This window comes from Uloborus diversus, chromosome 7 (assembly GCF_026930045.1).
Source record: "Uloborus diversus isolate 005 chromosome 7, Udiv.v.3.1, whole genome shotgun sequence".
Taxonomy (NCBI): Eukaryota; Metazoa; Arthropoda; class Arachnida; order Araneae; family Uloboridae; genus Uloborus; species Uloborus diversus.
Genome location: NC_072737.1, coordinates 67,004,435 through 67,025,245, shown reverse-complemented (window position 1 = coordinate 67,025,245; position 20,811 = coordinate 67,004,435). Strand labels below are relative to the sequence as shown.

General features: G+C 31.5%; 1 protein-coding gene across 1 annotated transcript in view; it reads left to right on the top strand.

The window, feature by feature from the left end:
* The window catches only part of LOC129226718 (membrane frizzled-related protein-like), a 49,938-nt gene extending 45,003 nt beyond the window's left edge, over positions 1 to 4,935 (top strand). Inside the window, exons 7-8 of the mRNA XM_054861347.1 lie at positions 2,333 to 2,488; positions 4,649 to 4,935. Of these exons, the coding sequence (XP_054717322.1) occupies positions 2,333 to 2,488; positions 4,649 to 4,935 (443 nt within the window). The remainder of the gene's footprint in view (positions 1 to 2,332; positions 2,489 to 4,648) is intronic.
* The last annotated feature ends 15,876 nt before the right edge of the window (positions 4,936 to 20,811 follow it).

The window sequence follows — 20,811 nt, the reverse complement described above, 5'->3', positions numbered from 1 at the left end:
TATTTATGAATCTGTATTTTGATAACTTGTATCTGCTTGAATTATAGACACACGGTTGTTGACAGCAAATGTATTGTTCTTGAAAATTAACGCCTTTAACTTTCAGCAAGTAAGAAATACAGAGAAATCATTCAGAACAAATTAACTTTATTTCTGCAGTATTTATTTCTGCAAATATTCATTGTTTTGTAGTGAATTTATTTTACTGTGTATGAAAAAGTGCTAAGTTTGGAGGATTTTCTCCTACAACGTTTGCTTAGAAAAAAAAAACATCCAGCATCCAGAATTTATTCGAGTTTTGGTTTCTTGAATTTAAATCATGTTTTTTGCTGTCACGAATTGCGGTAGAACCCCACTCATTGATATTCTTGTTTCTACAAATGGACCGGAAATGGATAAGAAATTTGCATCTGTCATTACAACTGGTAATTTTCTAGAATAGATAATAAGAGGCATATCCATAAAAAAGAAATGGTGATTGGGATGCGGTACTTTTTTGGCCTATATCCACAAGTATATTTATCATAAAGATTATTTACAGTGCACAGGGTTCGTACGGGTCATGGAAATCCTGGAAAGTCATGGAAAAAAATAAGCAAATTTCAGACCTGAAAAAGTCATGGAAAATTGAAATTTTCACTGAAAGTCATGGAAATTTATTTCAAGTCATGGAAAAATGTCTTGGACAAAGAGAAAGTAACAGTAACTAAAAGAGCATTAGAAATCTTGATTGATTTAACAATATAACACATAAAAGCTATTAAAAGTGGAGAATTGAACGATCTCAAAAGCAAATCTGAATTATGAAATTTCATTACATCCACTTCTGTCGCAGCCACTTGCCTTTTTCTTACGAAGTGATTTTACTGCTTGATCATCGCTCATTTTGAATTTACTATTATTTTCAACATTTCTTATGTTTTATATTCTGTATAGTATGGAACTTGCACGTTTCTGGTTTAGCCACGCCCACTCAAAAAACGCAATTCAATTGCATCAAAGTTCGTTTCCATCACTCTTAAAAACTTTATTGCTAAATTTATCAGAGTTAATCTTAATTTGTTGAAGGTTTTAGAGAATAAAGATCTTGAGTCAGGCGATAGAAGACAGAAAAAGGGGAATTCTAATACTCTAAACATTAGTGCCCATACATACGGCCTGCTAAAGTAATCCATGCGCCCCACTGCTATGTTCAATCTCAGGAATCAAGCATTATGTTCTGGAATTTCTGGACCTATTAACTTATATGCATTTGAAAATGTGCAAATTAATAAACAAAGCAAGTACTTTTGGATCAGAAGATTTATTCACTACAGAATGCTTTTTTTACTTAAATATCTGGGTTTGAAACATAAAGAACTAAATTATGTGGCTTTACTTTACAAAACCGAAATACTGTCAAGTTATGTTTATGGTTAAATGCACTGTTGACACTAAAAGGCAACGTTTCAAGAATAAATTTATTGAAACTTAGTGATGACTCATTCAACCTTTGTCCCATTCATTATCATTCTGCCTGTTTATAACAAACATATTAGACATATAAGCATCATCATATTCGATTCACTGCATTTTTACTTTACTTAAATTTATATGATGAAGACAAATAAGACTAGTTTTTTAAATGCACACTGATATTTTTTCCGCTATAAGTAAGTGCTTCAATGATACAGTGGCATTCATGTAGAAGTTTTGCTAATGCTCATTTCCAGAAATTGGCAAGTTTTATATGAAATAATGCTATTCCCTTCGTATAACAAGGTCATGAAATTTTTCATTGAAGTCATGAAAAGGTCTTGGAAAAGTCATGGAATTTTTTAATCGAAATAGAGTATGAACCCTGAGTGCATAACCAGAATGTATTTTTAATTCTTATCAATCTCAAATGATGGGAATTAGTAATCTGAAAATGTTGTATTCACACGAAGTTTTACTGTTTAAGTTCATCTATATAGGTGTTTTTTCCTAAAAAAACTTAATTTTACATAAAAATTCTTTTTTAAATGTAAAGTCTCTTTGAGTTAGACCCTGGAAAAAAAATTGAATAAAATCAAACCGCAGACGATTTGTAACTATGACAAAAAAAATTTTGCTCTTCAAATAAGCATTAAAACAACCGTCGTCATGGTAATCTGAAAAATCAGAACAACATCAATTTTGGTCAAGTGAGTATAGTAAGCAATTCATATTGTTCAAAAAAAGAAAAGAAAATCGGCCCTTAAATTAAATTTTGATACTTATTCAGTTTTGTTCAAAGTTTTAAGCAGAAACTTGTTAATTTTGATGCATTCACCTATAAAAATAAAGTTTAAGTAATTCCTTTGTTGAACAGGCACATGCCAAGAATTCGTGTGCAGAGACAGCCAGTACTGCATCAGTTCCACAGAGAATCCCTGCGCTGAAATACGTAACTACTGCATCGACAAGTCCCTGGTATGCAATGGATACGCTAATTGCGGAAATGAAGACTACAGTGATGAAGATAAATGTGAGTGTCAGCCCTCGTTTTCAACTGTCACTGTAGAATTTAATAGGAATCCCACATCTCCAGGAACATGAAAGGCCGCTCATTCGAGACGAATTTAATTATTTTCCATTGTACTGAATACGGTTCTGTGAGATTGTTTCAAGATAGTTGAATCGCAAAACTCTGCCTTATTATCAGTTTAGGCTGAGGTTAAATCAACATTTATTTGAAAGTTTTTTTTTTTTGGTACAAGAAGTTATGAAAGCAATGTGGCTTTTGCTTATTTATAAGTTATATACAGCAGCGTTTCTCTACCATTTTTGACGCGTGGATCGGAATTTTTTTTTATTTCGCGGACAGGTGAGTTTTTTTTTTATCTTTTACATAAACAAGTTTGCCTAGGTATTAAAAAATTTTAGCCCAAGTTCATTCTGATATTTTAATTATGGTTTATTTACGCAAATATTTGTGTGCGAAGGTAAGTTATTGTATTTCTTATGCAAGGATAAATCAGCCTTTGAGAAATAATATAAGAGAAAATAATATAATGCAATCACAAAATTAGCGTCAAATCTCGTGAAAATATCCCTATTGGTTTTTTTTTTTTTTGTTTTTTTTTTAAGAAGGATTTTCTTTTTTAAATTAGGACAAGTAAACAACTCTGAGGACCGGCTAAACAAATAGATTTCAATGAACTAAAGCCTTAATAGGTCCAACGTAACGATTTTTGGCTGTTTCTATACGAGACAGAAAAACGTCATTAGTATAATAACTATACAAAAAAATGTGCCAATTTCTGCCTTTAGCTTTAGCAAATGCTACGTGACGTACTGTTGAGCTATACAGGAATAGATACTTTAAGTGGTGTTATAGGCTACGATTAGATTCAAGAATCATACAGGAACATATGGTCACAAACGCTATGTTGATACACTACGTGCTCGCAAAACCAGAAACTGCAGGGCGCGAAACAGGTCACAAATTTTTGCACTAAGACGATTCTACACAACATTTTAGTTTTTTAAGACAAGTTTAGTGTAATTGTTTAAAGTTGCGGCCTGTTGGTCCAATACACGCGTCGAAACAAAATGCAACGATTGATGAAAGTTTGTCGGAGTGGCTCGACATTGGGATGATCTGTGCTTTGTCATTACAACTCATGAAATGCAGCTGCAGGTCGCAAATTTTAACTTTAAACCTTTCTTAAAATCTAAAATGTGTAAAATCATTAAGTAATAAATTTGTGACCTGTTTTGCCACCATCACTTTCTGGCTTTGTGTGCATGTAGTACGTCAGAATTACGTTTGCGACCATGTGTCCTTTGATTCTCACTTCGTAGAGTCCCCTCTGACACCCTTTAAATTTTTTCTAAATAGTTCTGGAACACCTTGAAAATATATCTGTAGTACCACTCACCCAGCTAATAGGAATGCCGTCTCGTCAGAAGATTGACGTGGGAGTTTGAGGTACACTGCAGAATACATTATGCAATGAAATCTCGTTACAACGAATACCAATACAACGAAATTTGAATTCCACTGCAACCAAATTTTCGTTACAAAGAAAAAGGTTGTGGTTCTTCGAAGTTCGTTACAAAGTCACTTGAATTACCAGTTTTGGGCTGAGGTAACTTGTTTATGTATGATGGTGAAGTAAAGCATTGCTCTGACAGCACTCAAGTGGTCAGCGAATATGCTCTAACGTTTAGAGTCCTTCTTGCTGAATCTTCAATTCAATCGGTAGTTTGAATAAGGAAAGAATCACCAAAATATGAAAATTTGCGTCAAAAAGTTGTTTGAAGATTGACTCACAAATGTAAGGCAGAAGAAAAAAACAGAATCCTATTTCTTCGTGTGTAGAATTAAGTTTACAAAATTCATAAGTTGGAACAATGGAACTAGTTCGGTTTTTGTTCCCTTGTTCCAACTGTTGAATTTTGTAAACTAAATTCCACACATGAAGAGATAGGTTTTTGTATTCTTCTTCTGCCTTACATTGTGATCCAACCATCAAACAAATTTTTACCGCAAAAATTCAAATTTTCATATTTTGGAGCTTGTTCCCTTCTTCAAACTACCGATTCAATTGAACCTTTGATTGCGGCATTGATATTTTTTTTACGAATTTTGACTGGTGAAGCTCGAAACATTATGTAAACTACTCTTCTTTTTTTTTCACAGGCAACATACCTCTATTGGCAGGCTGCGGAGCTGCCGGCGGAGTCCTGCTTCTCAGCTTCCTGATTGGTTTTTGCCTGTACAGACGTCACAATGCGGTGCGTAGTACACTCTCTCAGTCGCAATCACTAAACATGCAGCTAAGACAGCTCGAGCACAGTCCCTCCTATTCCGGAAGGCCTCCCGTTACAGGAGGTCATTTTTATTACCAACATCCAGACAACTACAACTGTACAGTCCACACAGATTCCGGATATGATCTGTTGCACTCTAAAGGAGTCACACGGTAATAAAATAACCTGCTATGACTTTTTACAAAGTAATGAGGTTTGTGCAACATTCCTACTAGGACGGTTTATGCATCAGGACAGAAAAATCGGAAACAAATGATGAGACCAATGCAAACTCCTATTGTACTACTTACGTTAGAGTCTTATTAAAACTCCAAATGAGACATACTGTACTGAAATAACCTGCTGTAGATTTTACAAAACAATTTGGTTTTTGGAGCCTAAAAAGAGAGCGTTTGCCTCAGGGCAGAAAAATCGATTCAGATTGAGTAGCACCTAGTCATTTCTAGACTATCCTCGGCCATTCCTGAACTATTCGATGAGTTTTGAGGGTTCAAAAAAGAGAAAAGCACATATTTAAAACTTTATAAGCATAAGCCAATCGGGACAGATTAAGCAAATGTCAAATCATTAAAACTTATAAGGAAAAACAGGCTCATTCAGTTCTGAGTTAACGTCTTGTTCACATAAATATGCAAAAAGAAGAATGTAAGAAGCTTGAACTATTTTTTGCGACAAAGAATTTGTTGCTTGAGGGCATAAAACAGCGATTTGCGCTAATAAAAGGACATTTGAGGCAGTGAAAAGTAAAGGGATGTAAGCGCCAAAATTTAAAATTTGGAGATAACCAGTACAAATGAAAGGTTAACATCTCCTCTGTTTTGGGGTAAGAAATAGCACTTGTAGCCCTGGTAGATACCGCTATGCAGCATGATTTAGAAAAAAAAAGTAAGTCTACCTAGGAAAGCCTAACAAATCTTTAAACGCGTTTTACTGAAAACTTAAAATGTCCACTCACAGTCTGGCCACGGATTAGATAAAAAAAGTAAACATCCGCTTCACAGACGGAAATGGACGCATCTATTAGCTTTCAGGAATGTCAGCTGTTGCAGATGCATGTTTGCCTCTTAATATGGTCCCACTTAATTCTTATATTCAGTGACGATCGCTGAAACGCATGGCAACAAAGAGGGCACTACAGAGAACCCCTTTTTCCATTACGTTGCCGATGATCGGTGGATGTAGGGATTCCGTTCAGCGCCTCTTGTGGTCAAAATGGCCGACGTCTAATCAAAAAAGACCAATTTTGAAACGTTGACATTGATTGGTGAATGTATGAGCTGCATCGGTTTATCACAGAAAAGTCAAAAATTGTCAAGGTCTGTTAAGCGTCAGTTCCATCTAGTGGGGCCATGCTCTAAATTAAGCAGATTAACATTCAAATGTGCGGAACACGCGTGACAAATTTTTACTTTTCCTTCTCATTCAAATAGACTCGTTTTAACTGGACGTTTGCCAATACCATATAATCCGTGGGCAGATTATACATCACTTTGCTTCTGCCTCATTTCTACATAAGGTATATTATTTATTAATATGTTTCAAATAAACTTAGGCAAAAAGGGATTTTATTGATTATGCTAGCATATCAAAAATGTTAACTTAGTTATCCATTCATAAAAAAACAGAAATTTAGTACGTCATCTAAAAGTTTTGATTGCTTTTCTAATGAAATGAATAAAAAACAAAAATTTAACAAAAGGTAACTAATAGAAGCATATATTAATCCATCACCTCATTGTATTTTCTCTATATACTTACTATTCAAACAAAACATGAAGCTTCAAACACATTTCCAATAAAAACTAAACTGAAGCTGCTACAAAATGGCTGAAAAGTAATCTTATCATTGAAAATTGCAACTAAAGGCAACTGCAACGGTATTGTAATTTACAGCACATAATGAGATGCGTCATTAGGAGAAGCGGAACAACTTCATTGTCCTGCACACGATAAAGAATGATGCGAAATATTCCCTTTGTGCAACATGGGAATGACAGATAACGGAACGCTGTTAGGGGCGATGCTGAAATATTGCTGGATGGAACATTTAGGACGTAACTACGCTTATCTGTTAGGACGGGAAGAGTGGTGAGGTGGCTGATAACGTTCTAATTCAGAGGAACACTTCTGGCGGAAATTTCGGTTGTTCTAAAGGTCAAAACCGGTGGTTCTTTTGAAAGAAAAAAAAATACAGTTAATGTTTAATTGTTATTATTATTATCATCATGTAATGAATCGAGTTGTTTTTAAAAACATTTAGAGTCGACAATGAAAAGTAGTTGCAAGTTTGAAAAATAGATATGTTTCTCTATTTATGCACCAAAAATGGCTTGAATTTTTCAATAGAAATTATAATTTTTTCGACAAAATTTAGTGAAGATATCTTTCCATTTAAACAGCTTTCCTTTTTTTTAATACATTAAAAAGCAATTATTTGCAGCAGCAAAGTTGAACTCGCTAGAGCGATGGGAGCGAAGAAACCGCAATATTTGCTCATTATAACCGAGGTCTCGTAAAAAAAGAAATCACGAAAAAAAATCATTCTCATTCTATTTGTTTACTGTGTGTTTTGATTTCTATATAGTACTAAAGAAGATGGCTTTAGTTTGAACTATCTTATTGTCACTTTTTTCTGCCGTTGATTTCGAGGACTACTCATGGCCGAAAAAACATCTCAACCCATAGAGCAGGAATTAGTAACTGGAGGGTTTAAGTTCAATTTGTTGGCTTACAAAACGCTGAGGCAAAGATCCCAAGTCACATGGTTTAACTATGATGAATGGGAGACACGTTTTATGTGAAGCGAATAAAAGAATCCTGATTTCTTCCAATACTTTATTTTAAAATATATCACATGACTTGAGATCCTTACTTCGAGATTTGAAAGGGCCACTCTCTCCACCTTTTATACCTTCTAAATGTTTCTACCACTGACTTCGAAAAAGGCTTTTTGCACATCAAAAGCTAATTTAGTATGTGGAAGGTTGTTCAGCTTAAAAATTCGTCGTCGTGACTTTAATCATCTCTTCATCTGCATTAGCTTGAGTTTGAGCTGCGATGTCCTCTGAAGAGATAACATTGGCGTCAACTTCCATGTAATTTTCAAATGCTTAAAAGAAAGCGTCGTCATCACCTGTTCTCAGAATGTTCGACTTATCACTAACTTTCACTAAGAAAAATGAAGTTTTCAAAAATGAGTACATTCATGCTTTCAAATTTTCTTGAAACTTTCTGTTTCAAATATGAGTACCCATGTTTTTAAATAGTGTCCTGAATGGGGTCGTTTCCAAAGTTTTAAAAGTATTTTCTTCTGAAAGAGCATGCTTAAAAACAAAGGATTTGACCTTTCTTTAAATAATTTATTTAAGTTGAATATATTTAAAAAAAATACTTAAATCGTTGTGCTTTCATCATTTAACGCTTCTGTCGATGACATCACAAATGATGAAATGCCATTCAGTGTTGCCATTCACGGTCCAAAATATTTAATTCGCATCTTGACTCACGTGTATTAGCAACGATGTGGTTGATAGCAAGCGTAGAGCACAATTTTAATTCGCTTCTTGATTATCATAATGTGGAATCGCGGTAGAAAGATGCGGAAAAGTGCATCATTTGTGACGTCATCAACCACGCCTTGTTTTAAGAATCGGACATTTAAAAAAAATTAATTAAAAAATAACTGTTTTAAAATGAAAGTATTTTCTGGATCCACGTTATTATTATTATTATTTTTTTTTTTTGCTTGTTCTATCAATTTCAGTGACAAAAAGTACTACTTTTGACTGAAGAAAACTACCCCATTATTTCATACTCAAAAAGGTCTACCTAACTCGGTTTAATACTCAATTTTGGAATTTTTACATACTTAAAAATGACCTCAAAAATGAGCATATGTTGATTTGAGTATTTGAATGTTTCGAACTTGTAAACCACGTAGTCGGAGTCATTTTGACTCTGCGATATGTTCAAATTTTAGTACTTTTTCGTCATTTTTGAAATTGTTGTTTTTAGAATATTCGATTGCCTTCCAAATGCTAATGAATTTTCCCTGGAAGTTAACAGAAGTTTATTGAATTACAAAAATATTGCCCGCTTCAGCGTTAGCTCGTTTTAACACGTGAGTGGTTTTCATTAAACCAGTGTTCGTTATTAACGATTTTGACTGCATTTTAGTATAAAATCATCGATAATGGATGGACAGTTAAATCGAAAGGAAAGTTATATTTTCACGTTAAACTCTAAAAACCATCTAAAATTTACTCATGCCATTGACATTTACTAATAAATGTATCCTTTTTAAATATTAATTAGATATATGATCATTAATAATAAGGCTTTTAGACTTGAAATATAAAAGTAGCATGCATTTTATAAATAGTGTAATTCCACTGAAAACGATAAATTTGTCCTGCACGTAACGTCTCATACGCTTCATTAAAACGAATAGTTTAAAATTTAAATGAACAAATGTTTTCTGCTTAACAAATTACGAACTTATGTGTGATTTCTTTAGCGAAAAATTTTGCCATTTTCGGTTAAAATGGATTACTCTTTAATGAAATGTATGAACCGTTGCGTGCAGGACAAAGGGTTGTCTTTTTCGTGGAATGGACCAATAGTTGTTTCACCGCTTAATTACAATAGTTTATTTCTTTCAAAAATTATATTTTTAATGATTTATACCATTAACCAATTTTTAATAATTTAAATTTAATGCTTAATACCATTTTATAATATTTATTAAGATCGCTATTCGAAATAAAAAGCATCGCATTTTTTTCTATCTTAAGAAGATTTAATATTTCAATAGAAAATGGTAAAATCAAGATTTTTTTTTTTGACTGATACTGTTAATTATACCGAATAAAAAGTATCATATTCTCAAATATCTCAAAAATCTTATCGACAGTCGATAAATATTTACTTTGCATATGCAAGAGATAACTAATATTTAGATAACTTATAATTAGAAATATTATCATTAGTATGAAAGATTTAACAGTTTAACGAGTCATTTTTTTGGTGATATTCTAATATTTATACAAATATTTAGAATAGCAGATATTTATTTCTTTCATAAATATTTGAGTTATTGATTCAAAAGTAATCAAGCTGAAAAATGGATTTAGCGTTACCACATTTTTTTATCTAAAATATTATGGTTTTCATAGAAATTAACTCATTAAATTAGATTTAAAACATTCTTTTTAAAAATTAACGGTATTTATGAAGGATGCGTCTTCGATGGATGGAGATTTTTGGTGCTTCGAATTGCTGCTTTGAAAAATTAATTTCTCGTATAGAGTTAAAAAAGCTTTTACAAAGAGTTTACATTTAGGTTTTTGTACCGTTTTGATGTGGAACTACTATCACTATCTTTCTCTAATGGAACTTTTTACTGCAATTTTATAACAAAGATATTAACAAATTTATACAAAAGTTAGAATAAGAAAGAATACGTCTAGTGTTTCCGGGTGTACTTTTAATTTTCATATTTTAAAAAATAAAATTGTCTTTCGAAATTTTAAAGGAAAAACTATAGTTTATTGTTTTTCTAACAAGTAACTGTTATTGGAATCTAAAGAAAACCGAAATATTTTTACATTATATTTAATCACAAATGTTTCTAATATGTCAAGAAAGTTCCTTAATATTAAGTTAAATACATTTTTCCTCAAATTTTGTGCATAAGGAAAGTACTCACTTATATCAGAATTTAGAAAAAAATGTACACTTAACAGAAATTAAGTTAGAACTTTCTATTTGCTTTTAGTAAGTGCAATAACGAATAATGTTTCCACAGAAAAAAATGGAAGTTAAATAGGACTTTTATCATTTATCTGAAAAAGAAAAAATCACGCTCATGTAATTTTAATAATGTTAAATTAAAACTTTTAGCTAAAAATTATATGAATCTGGACTAAGTAGCCGGAAACAAGTAGTTTCATTTTTAATACATTCTTTAAAGTCTCATTGTTACCCACTTTGAGAGCAGCATGGTTTTTAGACACTAGATTAAAATTTTGTAACTGGAGAAAATATATCAGTTGCATGCAAACGCGTACACTTTCTTGCAAAACTACAATAACGATGCTACAGCAGTTAATGCAAAATTTCACAAAAATTTGACCTTATTTATCGAAAAAATCTGAAACATTGCCTTGAGGAAACATATGTTTTATTTTCTAAAAACACCGATCAACGCATTTAATTGAGGCAACGTAACAGATAAATTTACGAGGAGTTGAAATGCCGCACGTTCAAGTTAAAATAAAACCCCTTTCGATCAATCAAGCAGAATTTAAAGAGTTAATGATTCAAAAAATCCTTTTCAACCACTTGATAAAAAAAGCTTAACTGAACTAGTTCTTTGCTGCATCAACTAAAAGTATTTTTTTCAGGATTAAAGCGTAAAATGAAATCCTCTTTGAAAAATCTTATAGAAACAAAAATAGGGGAAAAGGGGACACAGTGTGATTGAATTTTCATTTGTTGAGTTATAGTATCGTTCATTCTAGTTCAAGAGAAATTTTGAACATAGGATTTCATTTTGGTACTATTTAGCGTTCATTAAAGTTTTTAAATTTTTTTTCAAAATTTATTTTTATTTTATTCTTTTTTAACACATAATTCTCAAAAGGTATTCAAGGTGCTCCATTGACAGGACATGAGGTTTATAGGGACACTAATATCAACACATAAAAGTTAGCTATATTCTGACAAAATCTATATTAAATACAGATCCAGATGTACAGGATGCACAGAAGAAATGAAAACTGATTTTAAAAGACATTGCTTAATACAGTCAGGAATTAAATACTTCTAATCAGTATATTGTTTCATTCACTAAAAATGGTAAAATAGCATAAAAATAAATCGAAAAAAAATTAAAATCGGAAAGTTAAGGGCAGGCCAAAAATTTATTTAAACCAGGAAAAAAAAATCTGAACATTGTTTAAAACGAAATAGCAACTTATCTTGAAGCGAAACTAATTAGTAAAATTTCCCCACACATTTATAGTTTTCGACAACTTAACGAGACTTATTTTCTAAAAATACCAAACAACGCACTTAATTTAAGAAATTGCAATTATTGTTATTTTTTTTAAAACTTCCACAAACCCTAAGTGTTGATAACTTCTGTCTTGTTTCCGTGTTTAAAGACTAAACTCAGAGTAATATATTCAGATTACAATGGGGATGTTTCCTTGAGTCAAAAGTAGTACTTTTAGTCACTGAAATTGAAAGAAAAAAAAAAAAAAAAGAAAAAGAAAAAAATAGCATGCACCCAGAAAATTCTTTCATTTTCCCAACAGTTATTTTTTAATTAATTTTTTTAACTGTCTGATTTTGCAAACAAGGCGTGGTCTTAATGACATCACAAATGATGCTCTTTGGCGCATTTTGTACCGCGTTTCAACGTTAGGATAATCAAGAAGCGAATTAAAATTGCGGTCTACGCTTGCTATCAACCATATCGTTGCCAATACACGTGAGTAAAGATGCGAATTAAATATTTTGCTCTGTGAATGGCAACACAGAATGACATCTCATTGTTTGTGATGTCATCGGCAAGTAATGTAAACCACGAAAGCGCACCGATTTAAGTAATTTATTAAAAATATTAAACTTGAACAAATTATTTAAAAAAATATTAGATCCTATGTTTTAAAACATGTTCTTTCATAAACAAATACTTTTAAAATTTTGGAAACGATCCAACTCAAAAGAGACATTCTACAGTAATAACATATTGCAGAACGTTTTTTCCTGGGATCCAGAATACCGAGAAACCAGAAAAACGCCATTTTTAAATGCGCATTTTCGGCAATTTTTGAGCAAGTGAGAAATACCTAATAAAATATACAAACGAGTTCTTTGTAATAGCGCATAATTCGGGAAATTTAGTACGAAAACGAAATTCAAAGTTGGAGAGTCACTCTGACACACAAAGCAAAATTTCCAGAATATATTCCCGAGCGAAACTTAAAAAGTACGCTCAAAAATACGACCTTCTCCCTCTTTTATTCCAATTTAAAACTAAAGAAATAAACACTGACGCATTCTAATGCTATTTTTTTTTATTGAATAGTGGTAATTAAAACCATTTAGAGCGTAAAACTAATTATAAAAATTGTGTAATAAGCTAGTTCAAAATAAAATAAAAAAACTTATTTTTTAAATAATCCGTGGTAAATTATCGCGCTTCAACTTAAAATGTTTGATTAATACAAAATCATTCATGAGTTTAGAAATTTCTCAAAAAAAATGAAGAATTACAGAAGAAACGAGTATAAAAAAGGATGTTTAAAAAATTATATAGTTACTGTTTCAAATTTTGTAACTGAAAATTAGTGAGAAGATGTATCGCATACAAAATCCATACATAAATTTAACTCTATGAGACTTGTCAGAATCAAATTCAATACACTTTAAAAGAACATAAAAACATATTTGATAGAGGTTTACGAATGAATATTTTGATGATAATGCCATCGGATTTCGTAAATCGCAACCAAATTCCTCGGTTAAACTCTCATCAGATGTCCTCCATGCTAGAGCATAAAATATTTCAAACGCTGTGCCTTGTAGACACAAATCCCATTATGGTAAAAGCAAGAATCTGCTGGATTCGAGGATCACAAAGGCCTTTGTAAACCACGAAATCAAGAGACGTCGTAAATCATCGGACCTCGAGGGCTCCATTGTCCGTTGCGCCCAAAATCTTTGCTTTCATAATAATCTTCCAACAAGCTTCAGAGACTACGAATAAAGTGACAAGAGAGGCGAATCACAGTCAAGCCCTCTCTCAAAAGACACAAAAGATTTTCAAGTAGGTAGGAAGCAAATGCGCTCCTCTAATGTGTGGTATGCAAAACGGGTGTTTCCTTATTTTGTATAGATCTTTCTAATGTGATTTTAATATTTCTCTCTTTTCTTAATAATAAAAATCTAGTTTATATTGCACAAATTCTTTGAGGTACAAAAATTTTTTATATATATATATATATATATATATTGAACGGAGAACAGGTGGCTTCAGTAGAAGCCATCGTACTGGAAAAAAGTTCGTTGACTGGGGCAAAAAAAGAGGTGGACCCAAATGAAGCTCGTAGCTTCTTTTCTTTTTTCATGAACATAGGCGGATTTAGGCCGAAATATTTGGGGGTGCAACTATAAGAGGGATCTGAGGAGGGGGGGAGAGGTATTTCCGGAATAACAAGGCAGTGGCGAAATCAGAAAATAATTTTAGGGCGGGACACACTTTTAAGTCTAAAAAACGCGATGTAAACCGTATTTAGTAAGATTAGGGGATGGGCAGTTCTTAACATTTCAAACTGCAGAAAAAGTCTTAAACGAAAGTCGATATTAGAAGCAATGGGTGAATCTAGCTACTGGTTTGGAATTTGATTCACGCCCCAGAAAAAATTTGAAATAGTAGTTTTGAAAACGCATTTTTACAGTTGGTGATATTTTAGGGGCAAGAAAGGTACGTGTGGCTCCAAGGCTATTTTTAGAAATTTTAGTCTTATAAATGTGGTTATAGTCCATATTTATAGTTTGGGTTATGAACGAGACTCATAGACTGCCTCCAATCGATTTTTTGAAAAGCAGATAGAAATACGTAACCCCCTCCCCCACGCTACCTCTTTAACTTTTCATAATTGAAGTTCCAAAAATACTAGGGAGGACAATTTTTGATGCTGTTACCGGACGGGGTGTTCTGGAGCTCTCCCCCGGAAAATTTTCGAAATTGAAGTCCTAAAAATAAAGTTCTTCTGCAATAATCCATGGTATTAAAAAAAAGGATTCTCCCACTTAAATGTTTCGAAATAGTAGTTTTCAAAACCAAAATATTAACATTCTTTGATGATAATAGAGAAAGGGGGGTCAGAGGCCCTTGTTCGAATATTTTCCAAAATTAAAGTCTTAAACACATGAGTGTAAGACCATATTTGGTAACGTTAGGGACACTGCAGTTTTTCAAAACTGAAGCTCCAAAAACGAAATTTTAAACGATTTTCGATGTATTTAGGTGATTAGAAGATCTTCCTTGGAAATTTTACGAAAGTGAAGCCCAAGATTTGGAGAGGAAACATTTTGAGGACTAATAAATAAAATGAAAACGAAATAGAAAATAATTTTAAAAAAAAGTGGAGGGGGAGATATGAAAGAAAGAGGATTGTGCGAGAAGGCACACAATTCGCCGCCAATAATCTAAAGCTGTTGAAAAATTTATATGTCAATATTTCTTTTTGAAAGAGAAATTAAGATTTTTTTCCCAACATTCTTTTTTTTTTCCGTAAAATAATATAATTTTCCCAAAATGAGATCTTTTCTTCTCTTCAATAATACAGAATATTTTTGTAAAAACTTCTACTCAGCATTTTGTGGGGAGGGTCACCAGTTTTGTGCCTTTTCCCCCCTGGATGCACAACTGCAGTAAAATGTCCGGTAGTCCTCCTTCAAAAAATTTTGATATTTTACCTTAAAATTTTTGGTTTTCGGTTGATTTCGGTGTAGATTTTATTGATCAAGTTTCTTGCAATAGCTATGTTTTTTTTTTTGGACTTTATTAGCCATTGTTGTTTTAAAATAGAAGAATTTGTATTGATATACGAATAAATACCCAATTACAGAACATGCAATTATTCTACACAATAACACGGCACTGAACAATAAATTCTTTGAGAAGTTTCTTTATTTGCATGAAATTATTTGTTAGGATTTTTTTCCTCCAAATGGATAAATTTACTTTAATTCTTAATATGAGCACAGTTATGTTTTTCTTTCACTAGGGACGTGTGGTGATACACTGGATTCAAGTAAATTTACTAGTATAGCAGCTATGATTTTTTCCCCCAACTGCGTTTCTGAGTGAAATATACTAAACTAATTTTCTTTCAAAACCCAACCAAAAATTTTGGGGGTGCGGCGCACCCCCTGGCACCCCCGTAAATCCGCCTATGTTCATGAACTGCCCAAGTTTATGAGAATTCGTTGCTGATGAATTCAAGATTAAAAGCGAAATCTTTCAATTTGGCAAAAAAAAAAAAAAAAAAAAAAACCCTTTAAGGAAAAATAATAATAAAAATACGTCAACATGATTTTACGTTTACTCCAACTGCATAATGCTTCTCAATCATTCCCTGCGACCTTGCGTGCTGGAAGTATGAAGTCAGTCTACTTCATTTATTTCAATTATTGCTAAAATTTAAAAGAAACAAGGTGTAATTCGCTTTCACCAAATTCAAACAGCATTCATCGCAGTTAAAACTGAGATCGGAATCTTTCAATTAAAAAAAAAAAAAAGTCTTTTTGAGAGGGGATAAAAGAAAAAAATAAATAAAAGAAACGTGTAAATAACTACTTCAGCTGCATAATGCTTTTCTTTATCATTTCCTACGTGCTAACAATACGACGATACTCTACTTCATGTACTTCATTTTGTGCAAATATTTAAGAAAAAAATAATTTAAAAAAATTAAATTCAAACCACATTCATCGCAGTTAAGATTAAGATCGGAATCTTTCAACTGAACAAAAAAAAAAAAAAAAAAAAAACGAAAAAAAATCGGGTAGGTGACTTTACCCCTACTCTAACTGCATAATACTTTTCTTCATCATTTCCTACGTGCTAGCAATTCGACGATACTCTGCTTCATTTATTTCATTTTGTACAAAAATTTAAGAGGGAAAAATAATTCATTTCTGACGAATTTCAACCACATTAATTGCAATCAAGATAGAGATCGGAATCTTTCAAATAAAAAAAAGGGGGGGGGGAGCGTTTTGAAGAATAATGGAAATACGTTGAAATTTTTTTACCTTAAATCCAAATGCGTGATGCTTTTTTTCGTCATTCCCTACCTGTTAGCATGACGCCTTTAGGATAAGGCTGGCAAGCGAGTAACTAGAGGAAACAACTTTAATGTAAAGCTACAAAATCTGAGGAAAATTGAAATGAAAATTAATGCAGTAAACTGCATATTTAGCAAGATTAGAACAAATTAAGCCTATAAAGCATAAAAATATCATCTATTTATAAAATTTGTTGCAGTATATACGGCATAATTATTAGGGGCCGGCAGAGAGATACATGACACAGAGGGGTTGGACAAAAAAAAACTTGCTTGAGTTTTCTAATAACAAGAAGAAAAATGGTGTGTATTGGAATGTTAAATATATTGAAAATTACAGAAGGAAAAAATATCTATCTTTAGATCGTGCATGACATCAAACTCTGAGAAAAAAGGGTTACGTTTCATTATTTTTTTTTTAAATTTAAAAACAAGCGTTAAATTTTTGTCATAATCAAGTCCAAAAATGCTTCCTTTTAATACTTCTTTCTATTTCATATAGTTAAAACATTCCTTAATAGCTTTTAGTTCCTACATAAGCCGTAAAGTTTATTATTATTATTTTTTTTTGTATATTACAGTATTTCTTCTTTTTAAAGTTAAGTTTTACATTTTCTGCAATAAATATGGATTGCGATTTTGATTAATATAACTTATTTTTTTTCTCTGTGTTTAGTGTTGAGAAGAGGAATTTGAGGTGAACTTCCAGAAGTCTAGAAACGGACCAAAGGAACACAGTAACATTTTTGAATCGTCAAGAAACGCCGTGCCCCATTTCATTCAGCAATTTTCCAAACTAAATTCAAGTAAGAGAAGGAAATTTTGAGGCAATGGAAGATGTAATGCAAGCTATTGTATAGTTGATTTTGAGCCCATGTACAACTATTGTATTTATTTATTGGAAGTTCATGCTGTTTTTTTTATCTTTATGGGGAAGGTTGCATATAGTTTCAAGAAGCTACAATTTTTTTTTTTCAATTTAGTTCCTCAAAGTCGATTCAAAAATATTTTCATTATATGAAATACTTCATGAAGTCTCTATTTTTAACGCCCGACACACAACAGGAAGGGGGGATTATAAGTTTGACGTGTCTGTGTGTTTGTATTTGTCTGTGGCATTCTAGCGCCTAACCGATGGACCGATTTTGGAAAAAAAAAAATTTGTTCGAACGGAGAGTTGATCGAGAGTGTTCTTATCTAGGTTGCGTCTTTGGACGATACTAATTATCGAAGATATTAGTTAAGAACATCTGAAAGATTTTTCGCGATTCTTGCAGTGAAAACATATATAAAAATTTAAAAATTTAGTTCCAAAATAAAGAGTGTTTTTTTTCTGCATCTAATATAAGGTGTTTGGAACTTCAATGCTTTATAGAGTTCGAATTATAACGTTTTCTAAAGCAGATTTTAAATACGGTTAAGCCTTTATACACGCGATTGGTAACGGAATTCATTGTTGGACTACAAGGAAAGAAAAAATAGTGATTTATTTTTTAAATATGTTGATAGTTTCTATTTCTTAACAAATAAAATACTTGCAATTGATTTTTAATAGTATAATGCTTTTAAAAGGATTTTCGCTTTTCCTTCTTGATTCTACAATTACGACTCAGTCGGGGTTTTTTTAAATTTTTAATTTTATAATATTTAGTAAATAACTTAAAATTACATCTAAAGTTTGAAAAAAAAAACTATTGATAAGACATTTGACCTTCAATCAGTTAGCGCTTATGTTAACAAAAATAAACTTTTAATACAAAGGGGAGTTTATTTCAATTTTGATCTCTTTTAATGTTACTAAATCTCATTTTAAACTCATTGCCATCCACGAGGTTTACGACCTGTTTCATTCATATCAGGGCAGACATTGTAGCCTAATTTTCCGTAAAGTTAAAATGAGTAAAATATTGTAAAATATCGCAAAAAAAAGAGTAAATAAATAAATGAGTATAAATAAAAATAAATTGAACAATTGAAAGAATACTGAAAAATAAAACAAATACAAGTGGGGTGTTGAAGAGAAAGCTTAGTTGTTTCCATTTATCTCAAAATACAGATTGTATGGGGTTGATGGAAACATCTGAATTTCTCCTCAAAAATAGCAGGGAAGGTGAAATTCATAACTAAATGTTTTTAGTAACCTTCCACGTAACCAATAGAACTAGTTAAAACCAGTTGCATTGCATTTGTATATCTGCTGCGGAGAAAAAAAATAGGATAACTAAACTTTTTAAAAAATACCCTGAATTCTCAGATTGTTTTCTTTATATTGCCTAGTCTTCACTTGTTTAATTTCAAAAACCACCACTAGCGTATTAATGCAGTTTTTTTCCCACGTACCCTATGTTTTCACTTACCCCAATGGACCCTATGTGAAAAAATAATACTGTAATCTGTTTCATTGAAAGATATTGAAAAATATTTTTAAACGCATTTAAAAAATCATTTTTAATTACATCTCTACTTAAATCTTATTCAAGAGCTGAATAACGCAATGTTCGAATCGATGGATTTGTAGGACAATAAAAGCCGAGCACATAAAAAGAAAACACATTTTCTGTGCGTTAATTAAAGGATTAAAAAAAAAAAACACCTTTATCTTCGGGGCCTACTTCTAATTTCAAAAATAAGTTATCTATTTCGTTTATGACGTCATGACGTCACATTTCAACGTTTTCTAGATATTTCACTGATTATCAAGACATGACGTCAGCATTTATACTGAGAATAAACTCAAAAAAAAAAAAAGGAAAGAAACCTGATAAATGAGTGGATCCAAGTTTCTAAAAATATATCTTCGTGTTTTGAACCTGACCTACAGTGAAGGATGAAACCCTATATTTTGTATTGTAAAGCATTTTTCAGTATCTGTTGCAGTTATGTAAAAATTTTCTATTTTGCTTATTAAATGATATATTTGTTTTTAAAATATCAATTAAGGCAAGTGATCTTAAAAATTCTTTTCTGGATACAAAACATTTACCAATTCTTACAACTTGGTCATCTTTCATGGGAACATTTCCAACTTTTATATAAGAGAGTATATTTGTAGTTTATGTAAGTTTTTTTTTCGTTAGCAAATTATTTGACGTGTCAAATTTTCTTTCTCATAGCATTTTATACCACCGTTGAGAATAAGTCTTTATACTTTTTTCCGCAATGCTGTTTACGCCTTTCAATCAAACGTTTTACTAATCATAAATTAAATATTAAGCTAAAATTTCTAAACAAATTCATTGATTTTTTTTATATTACTAACATGCTTTATGTTTGATTGAAAAAAATCACGTTTCTATTGCGTAATTTAAAGAGAATAATAAAAGTGATTGTTAGATGCAATAAATGACAACTAGGTACAATATTATTATAGAGTCAAAAAGAAATAATAGCAACTAATTTTCTTTCCCTATTTATAAAATCGTGGTAGTAATAATTGAAAAAATGTCTAAAACATTAAGTATGGATTAAAAATAACAAATGAATGTGATGTGACTGATTTAATTTTTTTAAAAAGTTTTAGTATCAAGGTAATATCGTAATGTTAGAAATATACATGCAATAAAAAGTTCAATGCGTATGTTTATTCGTACGGTGCAATAAAACGTTCGGTGCGAAAAAAAGTTAAGACATGTACAACAGTACGGTACGCACGTTACCACAGAAATAATTTATTCTAGATAAATGTAAATGAATAAAGCCTAGTCCATTGAATGAAAAAATAATAATTTATAGATTTAACCCCTAGTTCCACCTCTTATGCTGATGTTTTTGAAAAAGAAATTTTAATTTATAAATTTGTTTTCGAACTATGTATATGGTTATGTAAAACGGAAATTATAAAACTTTAATAATTTAAGTTAAACTATTTTAAGGTACAAATAAAAAGTAAGCGCTTATCTTTATGCCAGTTATTTCACACATATCTTGATCACTGCTAGTATCAAACATTCACGACAATAATCAATTATTCGCGAATAAGAAGACGAATTCTCTTTATTCGTAATTAAGCAAACGATCAGACTACCAGCTTTAGTATAAAATCTTTAAAACAGTTTAATCTTTGTTCTAGAATGCAAACGGTCTCAAAAAAGAATATATATATATATATATATATATCAGAATTTAAATGCAGAAAATGCTTTTTTGAACTAAATTAACTAATCATTTA